Source organism: Puntigrus tetrazona, chromosome 7 (assembly GCF_018831695.1).
Source record: "Puntigrus tetrazona isolate hp1 chromosome 7, ASM1883169v1, whole genome shotgun sequence".
Lineage (NCBI taxonomy): Eukaryota > Metazoa > Chordata > Actinopteri > Cypriniformes > Cyprinidae > Puntigrus > Puntigrus tetrazona.
The window spans coordinates 1,552,881-1,574,503 of NC_056705.1; the positions used below are offsets into that span (position 1 = coordinate 1,552,881).

Genomic DNA, 21,623 nt, shown 5'->3' on the forward strand with positions numbered 1-21,623 from the left:
GTCAGAAATTTCTTTTAATCATACATCTACATACGACTTGCACACCTCTGCCAAATGTTTGAATGGAGCTTTTAAACCTTTATTTATGTGAAATGGATATGTCCAAGTTAAATATTAGGAGTAAGAAATTAATTGTTTTCATGTCTCCAATCGATAATTATTAAATGCAATAAACCTACATTAGTCATGCTGTTAAAGTGTAACTGAGAAGCACAACCCTAATCAAAATTATTTATTATATTTTTTTTTTTTTTTTTTTTTTTTTTTACTTGTCTCATTTGTATTAATAATGGAAATACATTTAATGTTATTTAGCCACGATGTTATGTGCTTGCAAATCTGGTACTCTATTATAAATGAAACACTGTTAGGTTAGATGGAAAGAACATAGATAATCAAAATTATATTTTTATCAAATTTATCAAAACAAATGTATTACATTTATTACATCATTACAGATTCTGTCTGATAAATTGTGGTGTTCTGAAGTCAAATTCTTTTGTCCAGCCATCAATAAACATTATTCTACGCATAGAGGTAAAATCAAAACATTGGCTTTTAAACTCTGTGGGATTAGTACTGAAAAAGAAGCCACTGAGTATTTCACATTTGTATTGTGTTTTAAAGGTGTCCATGCCATAATATAACACTGTATATATGTTGGCAGAGGAAGTTGTCTCACTTTTATTGGGACCCCTACCAAGACTTTGGCTGCACACTGCCTCCTCACATTCACCAGTCATGTCCTTATGTGGTTTTTAGAACGTGGCCGATCCCCACGCTCAAATGTCAGTTAAAATTCAACAATAAACATTTGACCTCTTTTGGCTGCGCTCACAGGAGTCCTTGCCTCGCGTGTGGGGTCCAAGGGCTCCAGATCAAGCCAAAATCCCCCATACGCACAGCTAATTTAAGAATACTGTCAAATAATGTCTTGACTCGCTGGATCTTTTTGTATTTGACATATTTGTAAAAATGAATCGCTATTAGAAAGTGCGATTGAGTAAGAGACCAAGAGGCAGCCAGATGGCGTTTAACCAGAGGTCTTGAATGATGGGGTCAGGATTCTGGGTATACAGAAACTGTATGTGAAAAGGTGTAGAGAAAAAAAAACATGTTGCTATTGGAAACGGAAACCTATGACTGACACACCAAAGAACCAAAGGAACAGCTCTGCATACTACCCAGACTAGTCCACCGGAGGCAATTAGTCTTTGTGGTCTACCTCCGCTAATATTGAAATGAGATGCGGTCAGAGGGGGAAGGAAGGGGCTCAAGTCCATGTGCAGGTGCCTGGATACCAGACAAATGTGTCCCCTCCCCCCCTTCCCAATGCACGTCCAGCGAACTTTAGACCTCCGCCACAAGAGCCACTTTACAAATGCGCATTTACCGTATTAACCCTTACATTAAAGATAGCTGTAACGCTACTCTTTGTGATGGTTGAATAGCTAAGGAACATACGTTCTATGCTAACTAATGTGAGCCGTATCTGTCTCTCTTGCTGCTTCTGTTTAGTTTCTCTTTTTCCAATGAAGATAATTGGACATTTTCAGTCTCCGTTGGTTCCCTGCTCATCTGTTCCTCTCAGATCATTGTTTATCAGACCGAACCCCCACCCTAATTTTCACTGAAAAAGCGAGAGAGTTGAATGGATGAATAAATCAAATGTAAATGCCAGTAAAGCGTCTGTGTTTAATCAGACTACAATTTCTCTTTCTGTTTCATAGCCCCCTCCCTGTTAAAATGAGGAATAGCCAAAGGGCCTTTGGATTCATCCAGACACTGTCAGTTTCCAGATCGTCACAAAAAGACCAATGCCTCGATTTAAAGCCAGGCCTTTCTTTTTCACCCTAGCTGAGGTTCTGTACTGGGAACATTTCCATTTTGTAATGTACAAAATCAGTTATGTTATGGTAATCAACATCTGTAAACCGATGAGTGTAATCCAACATGCCATTTTCTCAAATTTTCACCAAAACCAACATAGAAAATGTCTCGCATTTACCTAGAGATTGCAGCAAGACAGTAGTTGCTAATATTTTAATCTGTATATTGGTCTGGAAGCAACTTGATCGGATAGCACCTCCTTTTCTCTCTCTTTCTGTCCTTCGTCTCTATGCTCCGTTCGGCTCTCCTCCTGCCAAGTCAGTGGAGGGAGCTCAGAGTTTTTTTCCCCCTGCTGAGGAGAGGAACGTTTTTCAAATTCCTCCTCTGCTTTTCTCAACACAATGAGAGACGATTTAGTAATTTGCGAGGAATGCGTTTGTTGCCCAGATCGAGGGGGAAAACTATTGCACCCTGGGCCTTGGCTCACATTGACAGACACGTTTGAGATATTGTCCCTTTCTTTCTTTTGACTCTCTTCTTAATTATTTGTGAACCAATCTGTGGGGGGAAGCAGAGGAAGATGCAGCTGCGGCCGTACTAATGAGCACTAGCCCCCTTCTCCCCGCCCCCATCGGTCTTCATTAAAAGAGAAGAGAAGAGTAAAGAAAAGTGATATCCCCCTTTTTCCCCTCATGTTGATTTAAACCGTATATCTGTGTGTGGTTGTTCTCTGGTTTTTGGAACATGCGTTACTGAAACCCAGAGGGTGTTATTGGGCCCTGTAGAGTGGTTTTAAATCCAGCCCATAGTCTGTGAATGCTCATGTGTGTAGGCCTCTCCATCTTATTCACTGCATCTTTTTGGTTCCACTTTGTGCCTTTTTTCTCTCAGAGGAGGTGGAGTATTAAGGATTAAAGCACGTAGGACACACTGTGAGTCAGAACTGTGCTTATGTAAATCTGGACCACAAAAACATTTTGCTTGGGATTCTGCTCTCCATATGTTGGGTCTGAAAGAAAATCATTTGCACCAAGTGTTCCTAGGAGTGTTCATTGAGACTAATACCACAAATTGCATATATGGAAAATCTGTATTTTTTTATGTGTGTGTTACAGTTAGTTTAGGTGGTCAGATTTTTAATGTTATGGAAAGGAGTATCTTAAACTCACCAGTTTTATTTAAACTTTAAATAAACACCAATTTATTTAAAAGAATGCAGTAAAAACACTAATATTGTGAAATATTATTACCATTTAAAAGAACCATTTTCTCTTTTTTTTTAAAGTGTTTAAAAATCTAATTTGGTGAATTTTCATGTTTAGCTCCACAGAAATTGATGACATGATCCGTAAGTCTACAAACCTCCTGCTCACACGAACCCTTAGCCACTGCCTACAGTATGCCATAAAGAAGAAAAACGTAGGACTGGCGGAGGTGAGGATCTATTTATTTTCTTTTTATCCATTTCTGTATTTATATGCCAACGTCTATGTTGCTCTTGATTGAAGTTTGTATCAGTCCAGCCTCAACAGAGTCTGTATCTGCCCTCTGAATTCTATGGGTCTTTAATAATAAGATTATTTCACTCTCCACGTATTCTTTTCTCTCTCAGGATGCGAACCATTTTTTTTAAATACAATTTTTAATGATATTTTTTAATTATCCTTTTTTTTTTTTACAGTTTGCAAGTTAAGGTTTTTTATAATTTTTTTAAGACTATTGAATACATGTCAAATGTCAAAATCAAGTAAACAATTTTGCTTTCTTTTAAGCGAATTCTATTGAAGTGTTTACAAAAAAGCCTCTTGATCAAATAATTATCAGACTCTACAAAAGTTGTTACTTCAGCAAAAGTGCATCACTGTTTCTAAACAATATCATTTAATGTCAAAGGCCATTCTGAAATGCACTGTGCATTACAGTGACAGGCTGGTGGCCCCCTACTCTCACTCCATCCCTGCTTTACTCTGCTTGTGTTTCTTGCTCAAATGTGGTTAGTTTCTTCTTTACTCTGCTGATTCTGCTTGCAGTCTGGCCTGTTTATAACCCCTCAAATCCAGATGTGTTCAGTTCAGTTTGGTGTTGCTGATGAGAAAATAATGAAAGAATAGCAGAGAAAGAAAGACATTCCGTAATAAAAAAAAGCTTTATTGTTGGTTTCAGGTAGTTTGCACAGCAAAGTCTAGTCTTACTACATTTACACACACACAGACACATACCAGATCAGATATCAAGCTCCTTCCTCCCCCTGTCTTGCCCCGGATCTGGCGGAGGTGCGGAAGTGTGACCCGGGCTCTGCATCGGGCTTCCCTTCCTGCATGGTGCACCATGACTGGAGAAAGAGAGGGAGGGAAGACTGGGTCCAAGTTAAAGGTCTGGGCTCAATTAGCACCAATGTGCCTCAGCGCCTTGCTGCTGACAGCCTTGCACTGCCTGTGGACCTCAAACTCTGCACCACAGAACAGCTAACTAAACGTAGAGCAGCTACAGGGCTGTTTCACAGACAGATTCTCTCTGTCCCTCTAAACACACCCTTGACTTCCTCTATGTGCCCTTTCCCCCTTGGAATTACTCCCACACTTGGGGCCTTAGCTGCTTGTTATTACTCATACCACCAGAATCTTTTCACTAAAGCACTGCTTTTCTGTGTGATGACTGCACTACCTGTGCAGTTCAAAAAATGCACCATTATTATTAAAATAGACAATATTTCAATACGTTGTAAGTTTCTGTGGTGGCAAAGCAAAATTTTCTGCAGCCGTTGATCCTCTCTTTTTGTTTTCTCAAGCCTACAATTTTTTTCATTTTCATGCATATATTTAGACAAAAAAATGGATTGATCGTAATTTTAATTCTAATTTGATTCCCAAAGTTGGTTCAGATCATCATCAACACCACTCACCTGGAGCAGTCCTGTCACTACCTAGAAGAGTTTATCTCCAACATAACCAACGTGCCTCCTGACACCATTAATGCCACCAAACTCTACGGAACCTCCACCTTTAAGGTAGGAACCTGCATGTCACTCCCTCTACCTACAAACACATGGATTGTGTGGATTATTATTCAGCGTTTTTACATATTGTGAGTTGTTTGGGATCTCTTCTGTGTCTGTATAGGATGCAAGGCATGCCGCTGAAGAGGAGATCTACACTAACCTGAATCAAAAGATTGACCAGTTTCTGCAGCTGGCTAATTATGATTGGACGGCAGCACAGGGAGGTGGGCAAGCCAGTGACTACCTGATTGATCTCATCGCTTTCCTCTGTAGCACCTTTGCAGTGTTCACTCACTTGCCTGTGAGTATTTCATTCACATACACATGAGAAAAAAGCACTCTAATTACATTATTACTTACTTTCTTAAGGTTACTTAAGGTTATGGTCCTGTGCAACTGTCCTTCCTGATATAACGCTTTTCAATTTGTTAAGTTGGTGTAGATCTTGATATCTTGTAATTGTGACAACAGTTATAGGGTGGAACTCGCTCCACTTTTCTTTTGCTTATTTACCTTTGTAAATAAGCAACCCTTTAGTTTTATACACACTACTGTTTAAAATTTTGGGATTGGCAAGATGACCCGTGCTCACTAAAGCTGAATTTATTTGATCAAAAATACATTAAAAAAATTGTGAACAATATTGTGAAATTATATTCAGATTTAAAATAACTTTTCTGTTTAAAATGTATTTTAAAATGTAATTCATTTAAATGTAAAATATCTTCCATTACTCCAGTCTTCAGTGCCACATAATCATGTGAAATCATTCTAATATGCTGATTTTGTTCTTAAAAACAGTTGCTGTTTAATATTTAATAACTTTTAATCTATAGAAGATTCAAAACAACAGCATGTATTTGAAAGAAATCTTTTGTGTATTTACTGTCACTTTTGATCAATTTTATGCATCCTAGATTAATAAAATATTTAAAATAATTTAAAAAATCATACTGAGCAAAAACGTATGATCAGTGTAAGTTTATTGATTATATTATTATTATTATTATTATTATTATTATTATTATTATTATAATTATTATTATTATTAATAATAATAATAATGCAGAAAATTATTTCATGTTATTTATAAAATATGTTTTTAGATTCCCCATTGAGGTCCTGGTGCAGTCTCTGCTGACCCAGGGCCATAATCCATGCTTGTACTCAATCATGCTCTTTGGTCTCCCCTGTTTGACACCATCGCTGTAAAGGAGATTGTACTCAACAGTACACTTGAACTTTGATGGAAAGCTAAGTATTTTCATAGCAAGTAAGAGGATTGCCATCTTCTGGGCTTGCAAGCCCTAGTGTTGCTCAGCTGACATGGAGTTAAAGAGATCGTGCGGAGTGACCTTAGGTTTCAGCTTTGAGTATGAAAGTCTAGCACTGGCACAGCCCTGCCCTGACCCCTGTCATGTGGGATTTCTGATAATCAAAGAATTTAAGAGTTTTCCTTCCTACGGGCCTCAGCCAAACACCTTCCCGTGTCTGCATGACTGGCTGGGATTGTCTCTGATCCAGGGCTGGTGGCAGTAATTCGGCTTCCTGCACTCCTGTAATCTCTTAAATTCCTGACTGCCCTTTTTTTTAAGCTTTCAGGAACAGAGAAACACGACCCTTTCAGCCCGCTGCAAACAGCTCTCACATTGTTGGCTAGATTTCACCAACAGGGGGCAATGTTTGTACGACCCCAGGTCGGGTTACGGTCAGGCTGAATGTCTCACTTTCTCAGTCGGCGCATGCACACACACTTAGACACAAAACACTGAACACCACACGTACAGTCAAACGATCTTGTACTCCAGATATGCCGCTTATATTATCGTATTTGCACATTCCAGCTCTGCATGTGGACATAGTGCATCCTGTTTCGATCAGCCCCAGTTCACACTCCTGATGGTTTTCAGGAAAGGTCAAGAACTGACCGCTTTTGTGTGTGTGTGTATGTTTGTAAAAGCGGCCCTCCAGTCAAGTTCACAGCCAAAAACTCTGGAATTGACTCCAAAGCCACAGTCCCATCAGTCACGCTCACTCTCTCAGCCTCTCCCACCTGACCACAAACCATCTTTGACACTCAGAGGGACTTTGAGTATTGATCGTAAACAGTTCGGCCAAGTTGATATGGGACACTGCGGTTGACCGACTTCATTTGAACCCAGGGGAGTCATGAACTCGACCTTTGACCAAAGTTTTGTCTATCTCTGTCTATCTTCTGTAGGGCAATGCTATAGAGCACGCCACGTTACCGGTGAGTATGGTTGAAGTGTGGTCTAATTCAGGCATAACCTCGTCACAGTACTTCCGCATGCTGCCTGGTGTTCATCTGAACCACTCATAGATTTTTGGATGGATTTTTAATGCTTGTTATGGAACACAAATGAGGTGACAGCAGTGCTGCTTGGGTTTCTAGAATTTTTTTACCGTACAATTCAGCTATTGGTGTGAGCTTTTGTGTGCCCAGCGCAAATAATGTTACTTTGCATACACATGCAAAAGTAAACAAGCCTCTTAAAATGTTTGATTTTTGCATAAAACCATGTAATGACAAACTTAAAGCATCATATGATGGCGATTTGCCGTGCAAAGTATGCTAAGGCCAGTATTAAACACACAAGGCCCACTCATGTACACTTAAGCATGAGGGAGCAACAGGTACCAGTCAGGATTTGAGTTCCTGGCTGTGCACTGTGGTTTTACAAGTGGGTTGAGGGGAAAAACAAAACAAAACAAAACAATTTTTTTTAAAAAACTCATGTCGTCACTCATGCCTTTCCTGCAGTTTATTGGGAAAAACAGCATTTTTCTTGATGGAACTGAATGATCGGCAGGGCACTTAGGGTTATTGAGCCTTTTTTGTGCCATAACACGCTGTTTCTACATGGTGGTCTGTTCATAGACTGACATGCTTCAGCAGACATTTTGTGAGTGTTTTTGCTGTCTGATCCATAAAACCTTTTATGTGCAATCTCAACATTCAGTGTGTTTTTGTTGCATTAACTTGTCATTATGAAGCTGATGCTGGCAAGAAAATGTGGCTCTGAAAATGTGAGGAGCTTTATCTTAGTGTCTTTTGCAGCCACAGCATAGATATCCACTCTGTCTGCTAGTATCACTGGCTTTTGTTTCTTATTTAAGTGGTTTTGTTTCAAAATCTTGATTGTTGCTTTTTACATGTATGAGGTGGATAACGTGCTCCCCTGTCTGCTCTCCCATTTGTAGTCACTGTTTACTTCACACTGTACTGTATTTGCCTGAAGTTGAACTCTGTTCAGCTTTGTTGCATAACCAATGGTTGTTGTTGTTGCTGGTGTTGCCTTAAATCACCAACATTTGCTGTCAACAACTTACACTGCTATTCAAATATTTGGGGTTAATTAATGTATTTATTTTTACATAAATTAATGCTGTTGTTGAGCAAATTAAACACATCAAATAATGCTGCTCAAAGAGCATTGCAAATGTTTTTAGCATGTTTTAGCATTGATAATTGTATGAAATATTTCTTGAGTAGCAAATCAGCATATTCAAATGATTTCTGGAGAACCATGTGATACTGAAGACTGGAGTAATGGTTACTGACAATTTTTGGTATCATTTTTTTAAACATAAGAGGCTTTTTAAAAACACATGAAAAAATAAATCTTACAGACCCCAAACTTTTGAACAGTGCTTTGTCATTAGGTGTTTTTCATTCAAGTTTCCCTCTGAATAGAATTTAAAGAGTTTCAAACATTGCAAAAACAGTTTCTGAGTAAGTCAGAATAAGTTTCTATTTCATCTCATGTCTTCATGTAAAAAAAAGTGTCACTAACAAATGTTTTTCCATGTGTTTCCATTCAGTATTTTTAATACAGTATCCGAAAGTGTGCATATTGTGAATAGGTGGTTTTAGTCAGGGAGGCGATCTTTAAATAGCCAAAAAAAAAGGAGCCGCAGCTCCTGTTTTGATCACACACGGTATCATCTATTTTTTCTGGCTGGAAACTTCACCTGGCTTTTGTTAAACCTTTTCAAACGGCTCTTTTATTCATTTCCAAAGCAAGGTGTCAAAATGTGTGTTGAATTTCTGATTTGCTTCTTGGCCTACTGTACTGTAGCTGTGGAAACCCAGAGGTAACAGAAAGGCCTTCCATATCAATATCATCAAGCACCTTGTAAGAAGAACACTATTTGTCATTATTTACTTAAAACCTGATTTGAGCTCCAAACTCATTGGCTGCCGTCTCAGTTTTCCCTTTGTGTTTGTGAAATGCTGGAACGGTACAGCACGTTGTCGGGAAGTTCAACACGTATTATCACCCTTCCTCCGACCAGAGCGTAATCAGCGCAGACAGGCATCGGTTCTCCTCGAGCGATAGTCTCTGCTTCTCGTTAGGATATCGTGAGTGTACATTCGTTGTTTTTACAAACAGGGATCGGTGTGTGTTGCATAAATAAGCGGGAGCTTTTGAAATATGAGCGCAACGAAAGAGCCTCTGTGCTCTCTGCTGAGTTTTCTTCGGGGTCGCATGTGGTGTGTGTTGGAATTGTTTGTAAAAGTGTTGTGACGTTTCAAACATATTATTATTAAGAAATCCATCCTTGGACCACTGTCCAGAACGCCTTGTTCTAGTATTCCTCCTCCTCTTTATCTCTCTTTTGCTTTATTATTGTTGCTCTTTCTGTCTCACTGTACCGTGTGTTCTGTTTATTTTGACAGCCAATTGCTGTTGAGTAGTTTTTGATGAGGGCTTTGATGAGCCTTTGTTTAATTAAGAGGACTGGACAGGAGGAGTGCAAGCAGCCTCTTACTGTTCGCTCATTTCACCCTTTTCTACTTTTTTTTTTTTTTTGAATTTCGAACCCTGCTTTGAGCCCCTGAGCTAATTGTTAACATCCCCCTGCCCTGAACTGTAAAACAAATGTGCTACTGTGAGAGGGGTGTGCCATACGAAGCAGAACTGTTTAAATCAGACGCTAAACACACATATCTTTAAACGAAGGCTCCTGTGTTTAAGTGTTGACAGTAGCTAATCTGTTCAGATTTATACATGGCTGGTTGAAGCCAGTGAATTGATGCATCTGCGATTCATCACTTTATTGGCCTGTGAAGACCAGAATTTTAGTGTTTTCAGCCCGTATCAAAATTTGTCACTTATGAACGTTTGATACACAATGTGATACAGGCACTGTTGTTCAAGAGTGTAGAGACATCGTCTTTTTTAACATTTTGAATTTATTACAGTCATTACAACAAATTTATTGTAGCCTCTTCAAATGTAGTTGTTCTTTCAGTTAGTTGTTTGAAACTGAAATCACTACCCTAATTTCTGGATGTGCAGTCATGCACTAGGCAGTTTAGTGAATCCCAACGCACTGGACTGACTAACCAGTCGGAGGGAAGAGCTTCATAAGACCAGAAAATCTTCAGAGCGTTTATAGGAGAATGGATAGAGTGGTATAGAATAAAGGGGAATTGTGTAAAAAATCTTTTTTTTTTTTTTTTTAAAAAAACAAGCATTAATACATTAGGCTGCACCCCATAATCACCCCTTTTGAAGATATAATTACACAGTAACAAGAACATTTTAAAATAAAGTGTAACTCCAGATTTAAGTATTCACGCAAGTAAAATGTTTACAAAGACACAAATAGAGGCAAAATCGCATCAGGTGACATTTGCCTCCAGTAGAGTCTTCCAACGCGAGCTGAAAATTTGCATGATGCATTCAGCGATCAGTGGAAAGCTTATTGACACGTCTGCTTTGACATGTCTGGTTGTATCAAAAATTTACACAAGTTCCATGAAAAACATCCTGCGAGTAATGCTAGAGCTATAACACGATGTGAATATTTGTTTTCGCTTATGGTGCACACACTATAGAATTGAGGGTTTCAAATGTTTTCTTTTCTTCATTAATTGAACAGCAGAAAATTAGAATGCATATATAAATTGCAGATTCACCCCTTCCTCAATTGTGCAATCTTCAGTTATGCCAGTTGGCAAAAATCAAAGCTTACCACATTAAGTTTATAAACTCCTCACTCCAATCAGACCAAGTGGCTCATGAGTGATTAGTGTCCCCCCAGTAGGAGACAGGTACCCGTGTGTTTCTTCATTCCACCATGAGGACCAGAAACAACAAATCCCTTACTGCTTTGGCCTCTGTGATTTATTATGGCTATTACACATATACAGACGGTAGGCCGGAAAGCAAGCGTGTTTATTTTTTAATCACTGCAGTGCATAGCATGCACTCTAATCATCTGTAATCGCCTAGTTAGTGCTTCAGCCTGATTAGTGGCTGACTGAATACTACTGCAATGTGTGTGCATATGTGTAGCTGTGCTGACTGTTCTACACTGTTCGTTAAGCCATGTTCTGTAGCCATCATGTTGAACACACTAAATTGTTTTAGACTCATATCCATTTCATCTGAAGATTAACACACAGGCCATAGGTATTTCAGAAGCTGCTAGAGATGGATTAGAGCAATTACACATGGGATCTGACCCCAAACAGTACACAGTCACGCTCCTCCATCTTCCTCTTTTCTTCCTGACCCCACCTGACCTGAACCGTTCAAGTCTTTGTTGGTCAGGTGTGTGTTTGTACTGTATACTTTATATGACTGTGTACAAAGAAGCCTTAGGGTAAATGAAGTTTATAACCATATGGCCAACTCATGTGATGATGCCGACCTTCCCCAGTTTTTGCTGTCTGATTCTGTAGGAAAAAAAACCTTATGTCGGAGCTCTGCTGCAGCTTTTGGCACATGCTTACAACGTGATTGCATTCAATGTATTTATATATAACAAAGTGGCAATTTTGGTTGAACTTTATATTGATGGTCCGCGTTATACATTCTAAAATCGAATTAGTTTGAAAACTACATGCCTACTAACTCTTAGAGTAATCTGTTAGGGTAGGTTTAGGGTTAGAATAAGTTGACACATACTTTCAGTATGTTGTGGACCCATCAAAATAAAGTGTTAGAAGATATTAAGCAGACAGTCTACTAATACTCTAATGACTGCTATAGTTGACATGTAGTTGCAAAGTTACTTACTGTTAGTTAAAAGTGGACTATCAAAGTAAAGTGTTACCTTCATTTTAAAGTGCAAGTGCAAAACATATCCATAGTTAAAGTGAACAACAACATCTTTGGAAGAGTTGGTCTGGTCTGAAGTTAGTTAAGAATAGGTCACACATCATTTGCTTTTCTAATGCCACCTCACTTGATATTTTGTTTTCAAATGCAGTGACATTCATTTAGTGTGGCATAAATACAATTTAAACTTCTATTTTATATTTCTTTTTTGTTACTTTTTATTTGTTGTATTATATTTTATTACAGTATTTATGCATTTATATAATTTGTCTTAATTTTATTGCCTTATATGTGCTTGTTTTATTTGATTTTATTTAACCTGAGCAGTGTTAGTTAATGCTAGTGGCTTTCATTTAAGGAATGAGTACTGTGGAATTTCCACTGCAGATGTAGAGAGACAGAGAAAGAAGAGGAAAGGATGAGACGACTTTGAAGCAAAGAGGGCATTGTCTTGATTTCAGTTTTTCCTTCCATTCTCTGCCCATCTCACATGGACAAAAAAAGTGATAAAAAATACCTTTTCCTCTTTCTCTCCTATGGATTTACTGTGTATTCCTCCCTCATTTCACCAGATTTATTGCCCAAGTGTTTCCAATGTGCAGGAAGTCCTCTTGTATAATGGTGTTTTGTTTTTATTTTTTGACCCCATCAGATAAAAATCCCACATAGACTCTTGGCCCTCCAGTCTGCTGTTTTCTTTTAGGTTTAGTGTCATATTAATAGCTTTGGATCTCCCCTGAAGTATTAGCCTGATTGTCAGGAAGGCTCTGGACGGCAGACAAGGGCATATTTGAGGTTTTTGGCTTGGATCTGGAATTGTGTGTGTATCTGCATGTGTGATGGTGAATGTGTGTTGATGTTTAAACAGCACTGCGGTTCTCCCAGCTTAAATATCCATCAGAGTGCTGCTAAGCTCCACTTTTTATGTTTGTGAGATTGCATGTAGGAATGGACTTGTTTGGTTGTAAATACAATATGAGTAGTGTTTCATGTGTTTGTGTGTGTGTGTGTGTGTGTGTGTGTGTGTGTGTGTGTGTGTGTGTGTGTGCGCGCCCATGGAGACTACATTAGGGACCAGTATGCAGCAGACTCTGCCAGGTGATTGAAAGAAAGGAGTATCACATGAGAAACAGGGATAAAAAACATGCAAACTAATAAATCAAATAAATGTCCATAATTTTACCACCTGCTGGAAAGGGCAATGCTGTATTTGAAAGATACCTCATATGTGAACCTCACATAATTTTTTTTAATCTCTCTTCCTTCTTTCTTTGTAGGGGAAGGTGGCTCAGACGGCATGTATGTCAGCCTGTAAACACCTTTCAACCTCTCTGCTGCAGCTGCTGCTGGAGGCTGATGTCAGGCAAGTGTCTATGGGAGCCCTGCAGCAGTTCAATGTGGATGTCAAAGAGTGCGAGAGTAAGTTTGACCTGAAGCAAAAGCTGAATGGCCGTTCATAAGCCTCCTGATTGCATGACTGTGCTTCATTCTGTTCTGGCCCAATTAAAAAAAAATTCAGGACAATGCTGTAACCAATATTTTAGTGACTCCACTTTATAGAGATTGAGGTGAAAGTTAGAGAAAAAAGAAGAGTAAGAAATTTTGGATAGTGCTTCAGATTTTTTGCTTGGATCGTCTCTCCTCACGGCTTTGCATGTGACCACAGCTAAAACTGCCTTTGAGCGCCTAACCCCGGCTGGTTAATGGATTTCCCATGATCCTCTGCCAACACATGCTATTGCACATAGGTCACAGGCGGAGAGAGCGAAACAGCCGCTTTCATTAAACGGTCATGTCAGTCACACCGTATGCCGCCTTTTTGGTGTGGTTTGCTTTGGTTTACCAAGCAGCCTGATAAGGACCATATCAGGAATTGATTTAATTTTTAGAGACCACGTCCTGTTAATTTAGTTGCCCCCCCCCCCATGAATTTGCATGCCTCAAACCTCAAAACTGAGCTTTAATCAAAATGCCACTCAAGTAAAAAGAAAAAGAAAGCCCCCCTCCCTCCATACTTACACAGTCTTGGTGAAGGAGTTCACTATGTTTACGGTTTCTGGAAGTTTCAAAAGTGGGTCTTGAGGAATACTACAGAAATAACTTCTGAAAGATGTAACCACTTGAATGCACAGATGATATGTCTGTGGTTAAATCTATCAACAGTTTAGATGTGAGTGCGCTGTGGGGCAAGGAGGGGGATGTGAAGACACAATAAAGTCAAGAAACGATAAGGATCTTTGCATGAAGCTTGATCATAATGTTTCTTTTCTTAATCGAAGGTTATCTGTCATACCACTGCAGTTTTATCTCAAGCCCACAAGAGGCTCTGTTAAGCTGAGATTGGCCTCTCCCATGCTGTGCCTCTTTGACCTGTACGGCAGCACAAACGGGCGATGGAACATTCAAAGGGAGCGCGCATCATGAGTTGCTTCCTGTTCTGTTTGGGGAGCATAAAGGTCTTGACAGCTTGTCCCTGCTTATCCCTCGAGAGTTTTCGTAGCATAGTCACTAACAGGGCTTTATGCTGGTATGTGGCAGTTAGGTGAAAGCCTAGAGGTCCCTGTTCTTGAATCTTGATGAGTTTCGCTCTGACACGCGTCACGTGAATCATGCCGTCTTTGCCACAGGTCGGTCTCCTGTAAAAAAGGCGAGCGGGAAGTTCGCAAAAATCAAGAGTCTCGGGCCGAGACGTGGCAACAAAAGCGCGAGGGTAAGCAGTCGCTGGCTCAGCGTTTGCGGGGGTCAGAAATAAAGATGGCAGGCGTGTAATTTGCGTGAGAGGCAAGAAAGGCACGCAGCATCATGAGGTGAAAGGGATTTCTCCTGGCCCCGGCTTGTTTTGTCCCCGCGTGTCAAATGTTCCGTTTTTCAGAATGGCGAAGGCGCTTGTTTACGGGTTCCCGTCCAAAGGCACAGAAAGGTCCAATGGCCCTCTGAAACCTCTACAACTCCTACGCTCCCCACACACCCCCAGCCCATTGGCTTTTCACAAGTTTTGTCGGCCCCTTCGCTCAGTACCATGCCACTGGTCTGGGAGAGCGGCCTCATGGGAATCTGCGTCAGGTTTTGGGTTACGGGGTAAAGGCAGCCCCCTCGTCCCCACACATCCCCGCTCTGGCTTGTCAGATCAACGTTGGGGGAGAATTAATGAGAGTTTGATGATGATTTTTTTTTTCCAATGGGCCGCACAAAGCCGGTGGCAGACCAAGAGACATGACTCTGCCCTGAACCACCCAACTAACCCTCCACCCCCTCTGCCAGCACCCCCAAAACCTTCAAAGCCCCCTTCCATTTCACCTCCCCGCCCCACTGAACCTCCCCTGTCCTCCCCTTGTCCCGGCTGTCATCCGTCTGCCAATCTCCCGCTCCATGGCGAATTCCCTGCTCTCTTTATCCCTCTCTCTTTCCCACAGGGTTTGCCAGGGCCGGCCCGGTGCCTGGCTTCCAGGGGGACACTCTGCTGCTCGCCTTCATCGACTTGAGACAAGTAGGTCTTTGTTTTTTTTCCACTCCTTTTTCTTTTCTTTCATTCTTCTTTCCCCTTTCTTCTGTTTTCCCTGTTTACCCCTTAACATCCCCCCCTTCTTTCTCTTATTTTCCCCTCTACCGCCAAACCCAACCCCCTAAACCTCCACGCTAGACTTAGTTTTGTTTCAAGGTTTCTTTCCTTAATGTGTGAGCCTGTGTGTGTTTGTATTCATATCTGTGGTCCCAAGGCCTGGCCCGATATTCACCTTGGTGGTTTTGTATTTACCATTGTGTTGCGGAGGTGGCCTCAAGACCTCCTCCTGTTCGGTTAAAGGTAAGAATTTTATTAGATGGTTCTTTAGGGATCATCTTATCCCATTTGCACCTCTGCACTCTTGAACATCGCAGAGCTGGAGCCATTTATAGGAAACGCTGACCTGTGCTCTGGTTTGAAAAACACAAACTGAAACACACTGAGAAGATCATCAAGTTGATGTTGCAACCAGAAAGGCAACAGCCCAAGGCATTATTCTCTCATCCCATTATTTATGATTAGAAGACATTTTGATAGCACTTTGGTAGCACAGAATGGATTTTGCTGCTGCATTTGACCATCTAAAGTGTTGTAGCCTAGCATGCATACTCCAGAGCATGAATGTTGTGGGCATATGTAAGCACCTCATAATTTTATTCTGCTACAGGAAGTCTTTTTCCAGAAACGATTATCATCTTTTCCCAGAAATGGTTATTGATTGGATTTATTCTGTCATGCAAAGGCAAAACACAGCAACTTTAAATTTTTTCAGGAGTTATGACCAGATCTACTTGATTCAGAAGCAGTTGCGTTACAAAACCCTTTTTTGTTTGTTATATAATGCTTGTTGCAAAAACAAAACAAAACAAAACAAAACACCTTATCTTATTTTTTGCAAATTGTGGTTTTCATGTGCAGTCCGGCTTGGCTGTCCGGGAGTGAGTGTTTGTGCATCTACTTATCTAAATCATTTGTTAATCAATTCAAAATTGTTATAGAAGCTATTGCAGTACATTAAATCAGTGTTGTTCCTCAGTTCTAAAAAAACAGTGATCCACACATGGGAGATTCAAGTTTAATTACAATCTCACTCCTCTCTGGGGCATGTCAAATGAAAGTTTTTTTTTTCACGTCAAAAAAAAAAAAGTCCGGAAAGAAGGTAGCATGTGTGTTCGTGAATTTCGAGATCTAGAGAGGATGAGAAACAATAATAGTGGGGTTATAAGGGTCCATATTTGGGACCCCCTCCCTCGTTGCCGAAGTGGCCAACCTGGGCGGGTGTCAGAGACTGAGAGGGGATGACGGATGGGCTGGATGCTCAGGGAGTACTGGATGAATGAGCTGACAGACAGTGACGGATAGCTCTTTCTTCCACTAAAACAATTCCGTTTTGTCCCGCCTGCCATCATGATGCAGTGCCACTTGTTTTCCATTTAGTTTTTTTTTTTTTTTTTTTTTTTTTTTTTTTTTAAACCTGACTTCACCATGAAGGCACTTGTGTGGTTTTGCTTTGTTTTTTTTTAAAGAGAGGAGAAAAGAGGATGCTGAAGAAAAGAATGAACAAAATGGCCATTTTGCTTTTTTTAATGTCATGTTTTGCTTTTGAGTTGTCATGATGCATGACTCTCTACAAAGATATCTTTTATTATTAATACTGTTATTGTTATTTTAATTTCAATAGCATCTGATGGAAGTTGGTAGAGGTGCAGTCTTCTCTCAAGAGGTGGCTTTTTCAAGGAGTTGTTCTGGTGATCAGAGACGTTAGAACCGTTCTGTCCCCCTGCGTGCCTGGCCCTGAATACGCCCGATAAATCAACCTGAAGGGCCCGTTTGTGTCCCAGTCTCCTGGGTCCTGGGATGGGGCTGTGGGTCAATCCTTATGGAGATAGACAACGAAAAGTTCCGGAAACACTGGGAGGGGTTTTGGTGAGAGGCTGGAACCTGGATTCACTCTCCTATCTGAAAAGACAAGAATACAAAAAGAAAAGAAGAACGTCCAGGCTCCGCTTCAAAGTGCTTCAAATGGAGAAGAGTAAGAGGATAGATGGAGGACTGACGTGATGAACGACTTATTTCGTGAGCCATGTTCTCACAGCAGGGGGATACTGCTGCTTTGAGTGCTAAATACGTTGGTGTTTTTGGTTGATTCTTCAAACTAAATGGCCACCTGAAATGCTCAGATGTTATGGCTGAATTTGAGAGTGGGTTCATCTATCATACCAAAATTTGTAATATATATCATGAGCATATTAAGAATGCCTGGCTACCTATCCTACCTAACATAATATTATACAAATAGAAATAAGGGTTTTTTTGTAGTTAGGGAACAAGGTAATGCTTCAGTTTAACGTTGAGGAAAAACAAGCAAAAATAAGTACTTGAGAAACTTGAACTCAGTAGGAGTTGCCTTAACCATATAGAATATATATATATATATATATATATATATATATATATATATATATATATATATATATATATATATATATATATAATATAAACATTCTTAAAGACAAAATGGATTGTCATTCCCAAACACGTTGGCCTTTCTGTAATTTCAAAACATGTTTATTTTAGCAAGATGCAAATTGATTTTAGAAAAAGAAAAAACAACAACAGATAATAGACTAGAAAATAATAGAAGAATAAGAAAAAGCATGCCACAAACTGCAGTTCTATATTTAGGAGTCTTATATTAGCAGATTATATTAGGAAAGGTTTGTGGTACTGGGAACCCTTGGCTGGCCTTGGTGTGGGAGGCCTGCTGGCCTCTGCGGTGAGGCTGGCCCCCCAGCAGTGCACATTCACGGGGCTGCCGCATGCCTCAACTCTTGCCCTGGATCTTCTGCCTTCCCAAATTCCTCTCAGCTTCAAGAGGTGGGGGTGGAACGAACCAGCAGCCAGGCCTCGGTTGGCCCTCATGGACTCACAGAGGTGCTATTTGATTTAAGAAAAGTTTTGTTAGATTTAAGATTTAAGAGTTTTGATGGATCTATCTATCTGTGGGTCTGTCTTTCTATTTGTCTATCTGTCTCTTTTTGTCTGTCTGTCTGTAATTCTGTTTGTGTTTCTTCTTTCTCTTGTCTTTCAGTCTATCTGTCTGTTTTGTCTGCCTGTATAACCTTCAAAGTTAAAAAATATTCAAATTAGTTTTATGAATTTAGATGCGTTCTAATTCTGCTCTCTTGCATTCAACTTTAAATAGCAATTGAAAATAGAAATTCATATTTGTTATAAATCCTCTGACTGAATTGGAATTTTTAGGTGAGTTCTGTTTGGTGAGTGACTCTGCAGGGCTCATTGTAATTTGGTGCTGTGGTACAGGTGCAAAAAAGCCACAGGCCATTTCAGAATTGAAGATGAAATACCGTTGCTTCGAGCATTCATTTGTGTCATAGAGTGATGGTTGAAGGTATGAGAGACATTTATTTACATCCCTTACGGTGGTGACTCTCCTCCCCACTCTTCATGACCCATTCTGGGGCACAGGATAGAAGAGCAGAGGGGGCGGGGGAACATTTTCCTGGTCCCGTGAATTTGGGAACCATGAGGCTGCTAAGCATTCCTGTGGCCTGTCCACAGGCATTATCCTAGAATTCCTGGAACGTTGTTAAAAGGATTCAATGTAAAATGCTTTTCCCCTCTCTAACCCCTTCCATTCCTTTCTCTTAGTCCTTGGCGGTGAAAGCCTAACACCAGTGACACCACTAGAGGCCTATGCTTGTGTCCTTCTGAACCCTCATGGCAGTTTCTTAGTGTCCATACTATTCTAAATAGATGTCCAACTGCAGCTGTGTCCGATTTCCTCTCCTCAGTCTTTTGTATTTTTTTCTTTATTTCCTCCTTTCTTTTTCTCTGTCATCACTTTTCTTCTGTGATTGTGATAACTCTGTGCTCTGAGGTGAAATTTTGCTGTCAGAGTTGGTTATGTTGGTTTAAGCGTGGTTTGATGCTTGTAGAGAAACGAATGATTGAAATGTAATCCTTATAATGTTCTGGCAAGATCCAATGATTTAATACTCTCAGGGTTATTTTGGAGTCTGTTTATATTTCTTCATTTTTGTGTGTGTGTTTGGTAATTGCTAAACAAACTCTGAGTCCGTTAGTGACCCATAGTGAAAAAATGTTGTTCCGGCAACAGGGTGCAAGGCGGGGACATGTTGGCGGGCCAGAAAGTTGAAGCCCCCCTCTGAAAGGAGTTCACTGCGGTTTAAGGAAATTTGCTGCTTGCTCCCAATTCTCAGTCAGCAATCTCCTCTGGAGAGTCAGGGAATCTGGAGAATGTTCCCTCAGTTATAAAGACTTCTTGTAACAAAACGAGCAATTTTATTCTCCTTTTCAAACGTCAAGATGAAGAAGTCCTTTTTGTGTAGCTGATAGCTGATTTTTAGAACATAACAATATATGCTATTTAAATATTGCAAGCTCTCTTGAGGTTTAAATGTACAATTCAGATTTTTGGGGTCAAATTCAGAGATAAAAAAAAACCCTCAAAGGCTGCATTATTTTCTCAAATTTGGTAAAAACAGTAACATTGTGAAATCTTATTTCAATTCAAAATAACCGTTTCCTGTGTTAATATACTTTAATTGTAATTAATTGCTGTTATGATAAAACTGAATTTATTTGAAAAAGTCATTACCCCAGTCTAATTTGAAAATAATTGTTATAAGCTGATTTTCTCATGAATATTATTTTTTTTTATAAATGTTGTCCAAATGTATTGTTGAAACTGATACATTTAAGAATTCTTAAGTTTAAAAAACTTTTTATTTCAAATAGAAATTAGTTGATGATGTGAAAGTTCATACTGTTTTTATCAATTTAATACAAACCTGCTGAATAAAAGCAATAACTTCTTTGAAAAATAAAATAAAAAAAAATCTGACTGATCCCAGATTTTGAGTGGTAGTGTATCTTTCTCACTGTAGTTGAAATATTTTTGTAAACTCTCATCATTTTTCTTTTAGATTTGAGACACTATAATTAATCTTCATATTGTTTGTGGTATTCAAGGAAGTTCAGAGCAGGTTCACAGAAGTGATTAACGGGAGTGTCCCATTCAAGGAACATTTACATTTACAGTATCAATGTGTCATGTAGTTTCTGGCAGTTGCTGCTCAGCGTGTACCAACATGCAGGCTTTGAGGAAAAATGGATTTATATGAAAAACGAAAAACGAAAGCAAACTACCACTGAACACTGATTAATGTCAAGGCATAATGTGATCATTATTGAAAAAGCAGAAAAACTGGCTAAGAGATGTATGAGCTTATGGTGCAAATAAATGTTGCTTTGGGAAATGAAACTGAAATCTATCTAGATGTGGGATTTCCAGCTGTTTCCAAAATTACTGTTTGGTATTTCCCTGTCAAACCTGTGCCTTTGGGAGAGGGACTCAAGTGTCAGTCTGCTGTCCACGGTTGCAACTGTTATACCAACTTCTTCCCTTATACACACATCAATGCAGTCAACAGTGTTGTTTTTGTGTTTATGTAGTTTAAGATTTCAAACCAATATTGGAACCCACCGACTTTTAGTATTATATAGAGGGGGAAAGATCACAGAGACATTTTTTTATCTTTTGTGTTCCACAGAAAAAAGCCATAAAGGTTCAGAACGGCATTATGGTAAATAATAACAGATTAATAATTTTTATTTATTTTTTTTAGGTGAACTGTCCCTTTAAATATTGCTTATATGTGAACCTGGACCTCAAAACCAGTCTTAAGGGTCAATCTTTCAAAATTGAGATATGTGTTGTTAGAATTTGATAATATTTTGTTAACATAAAACAAAAAAATCTAAATCATGAGAAGATTGCCTTTTAAAGTTGTCCAGATAAAGTCCTTAGCAATGCATATTACTAATCATAAATTAAGTTTTGATATATTTACAGTAATAAATCTACAAAAAATCTTCATGGAGCATAATCTTATTGTCCTAATGATTTTTGGTATAAAAGAAAAATGGTTCATTTTGACCCATACAAATGTGATTTTTAGCTATTGCTATAAATATACCCTAGTGACTAGAGACCGGTTTTGTGGTCCAGGGTCACAAATTGTAGGCTCAGACACATTAGGCTGTGGTTATGGTGCTCATGTAGATAATACAAATGCAAATTCCTGTCCTCTTGCCACTACAAATGAGACTGAATAGCCCAAATTATGATAAAAATGAAATCGTGTTTCACAGT

At 39.4% G+C, this 21,623-nt stretch overlaps 1 protein-coding gene across 6 annotated transcripts in view; it reads left to right on the top strand.

Moving 5' to 3' along the window:
• Positions 1–21,623, top strand: part of exoc6b (exocyst complex component 6B) — an 80,418-nt gene that overhangs the window by 37,761 nt on the left and 21,034 nt on the right. For 3 of the 6 annotated variants that reach the window (XM_043243864.1, XM_043243859.1, XM_043243860.1), the window contains 6 exons: positions 3,153–3,264; positions 4,703–4,837; positions 4,950–5,129; positions 7,050–7,079; positions 13,200–13,341; positions 15,336–15,409. In XM_043243864.1, the coding sequence (XP_043099799.1) occupies positions 3,153–3,264; positions 4,703–4,837; positions 4,950–5,129; positions 7,050–7,079; positions 13,200–13,341; positions 15,336–15,409 (673 nt within the window). Of the gene's footprint in view, positions 1–3,152; positions 3,265–4,702; positions 4,838–4,949; positions 5,130–7,049; positions 7,080–13,199; positions 13,342–15,335; positions 15,410–17,105; positions 17,736–21,623 lie in introns of those variants that run through there. The other 3 variants (XM_043243861.1, XM_043243862.1, XM_043243863.1) reach the window with 2 other exon arrangements.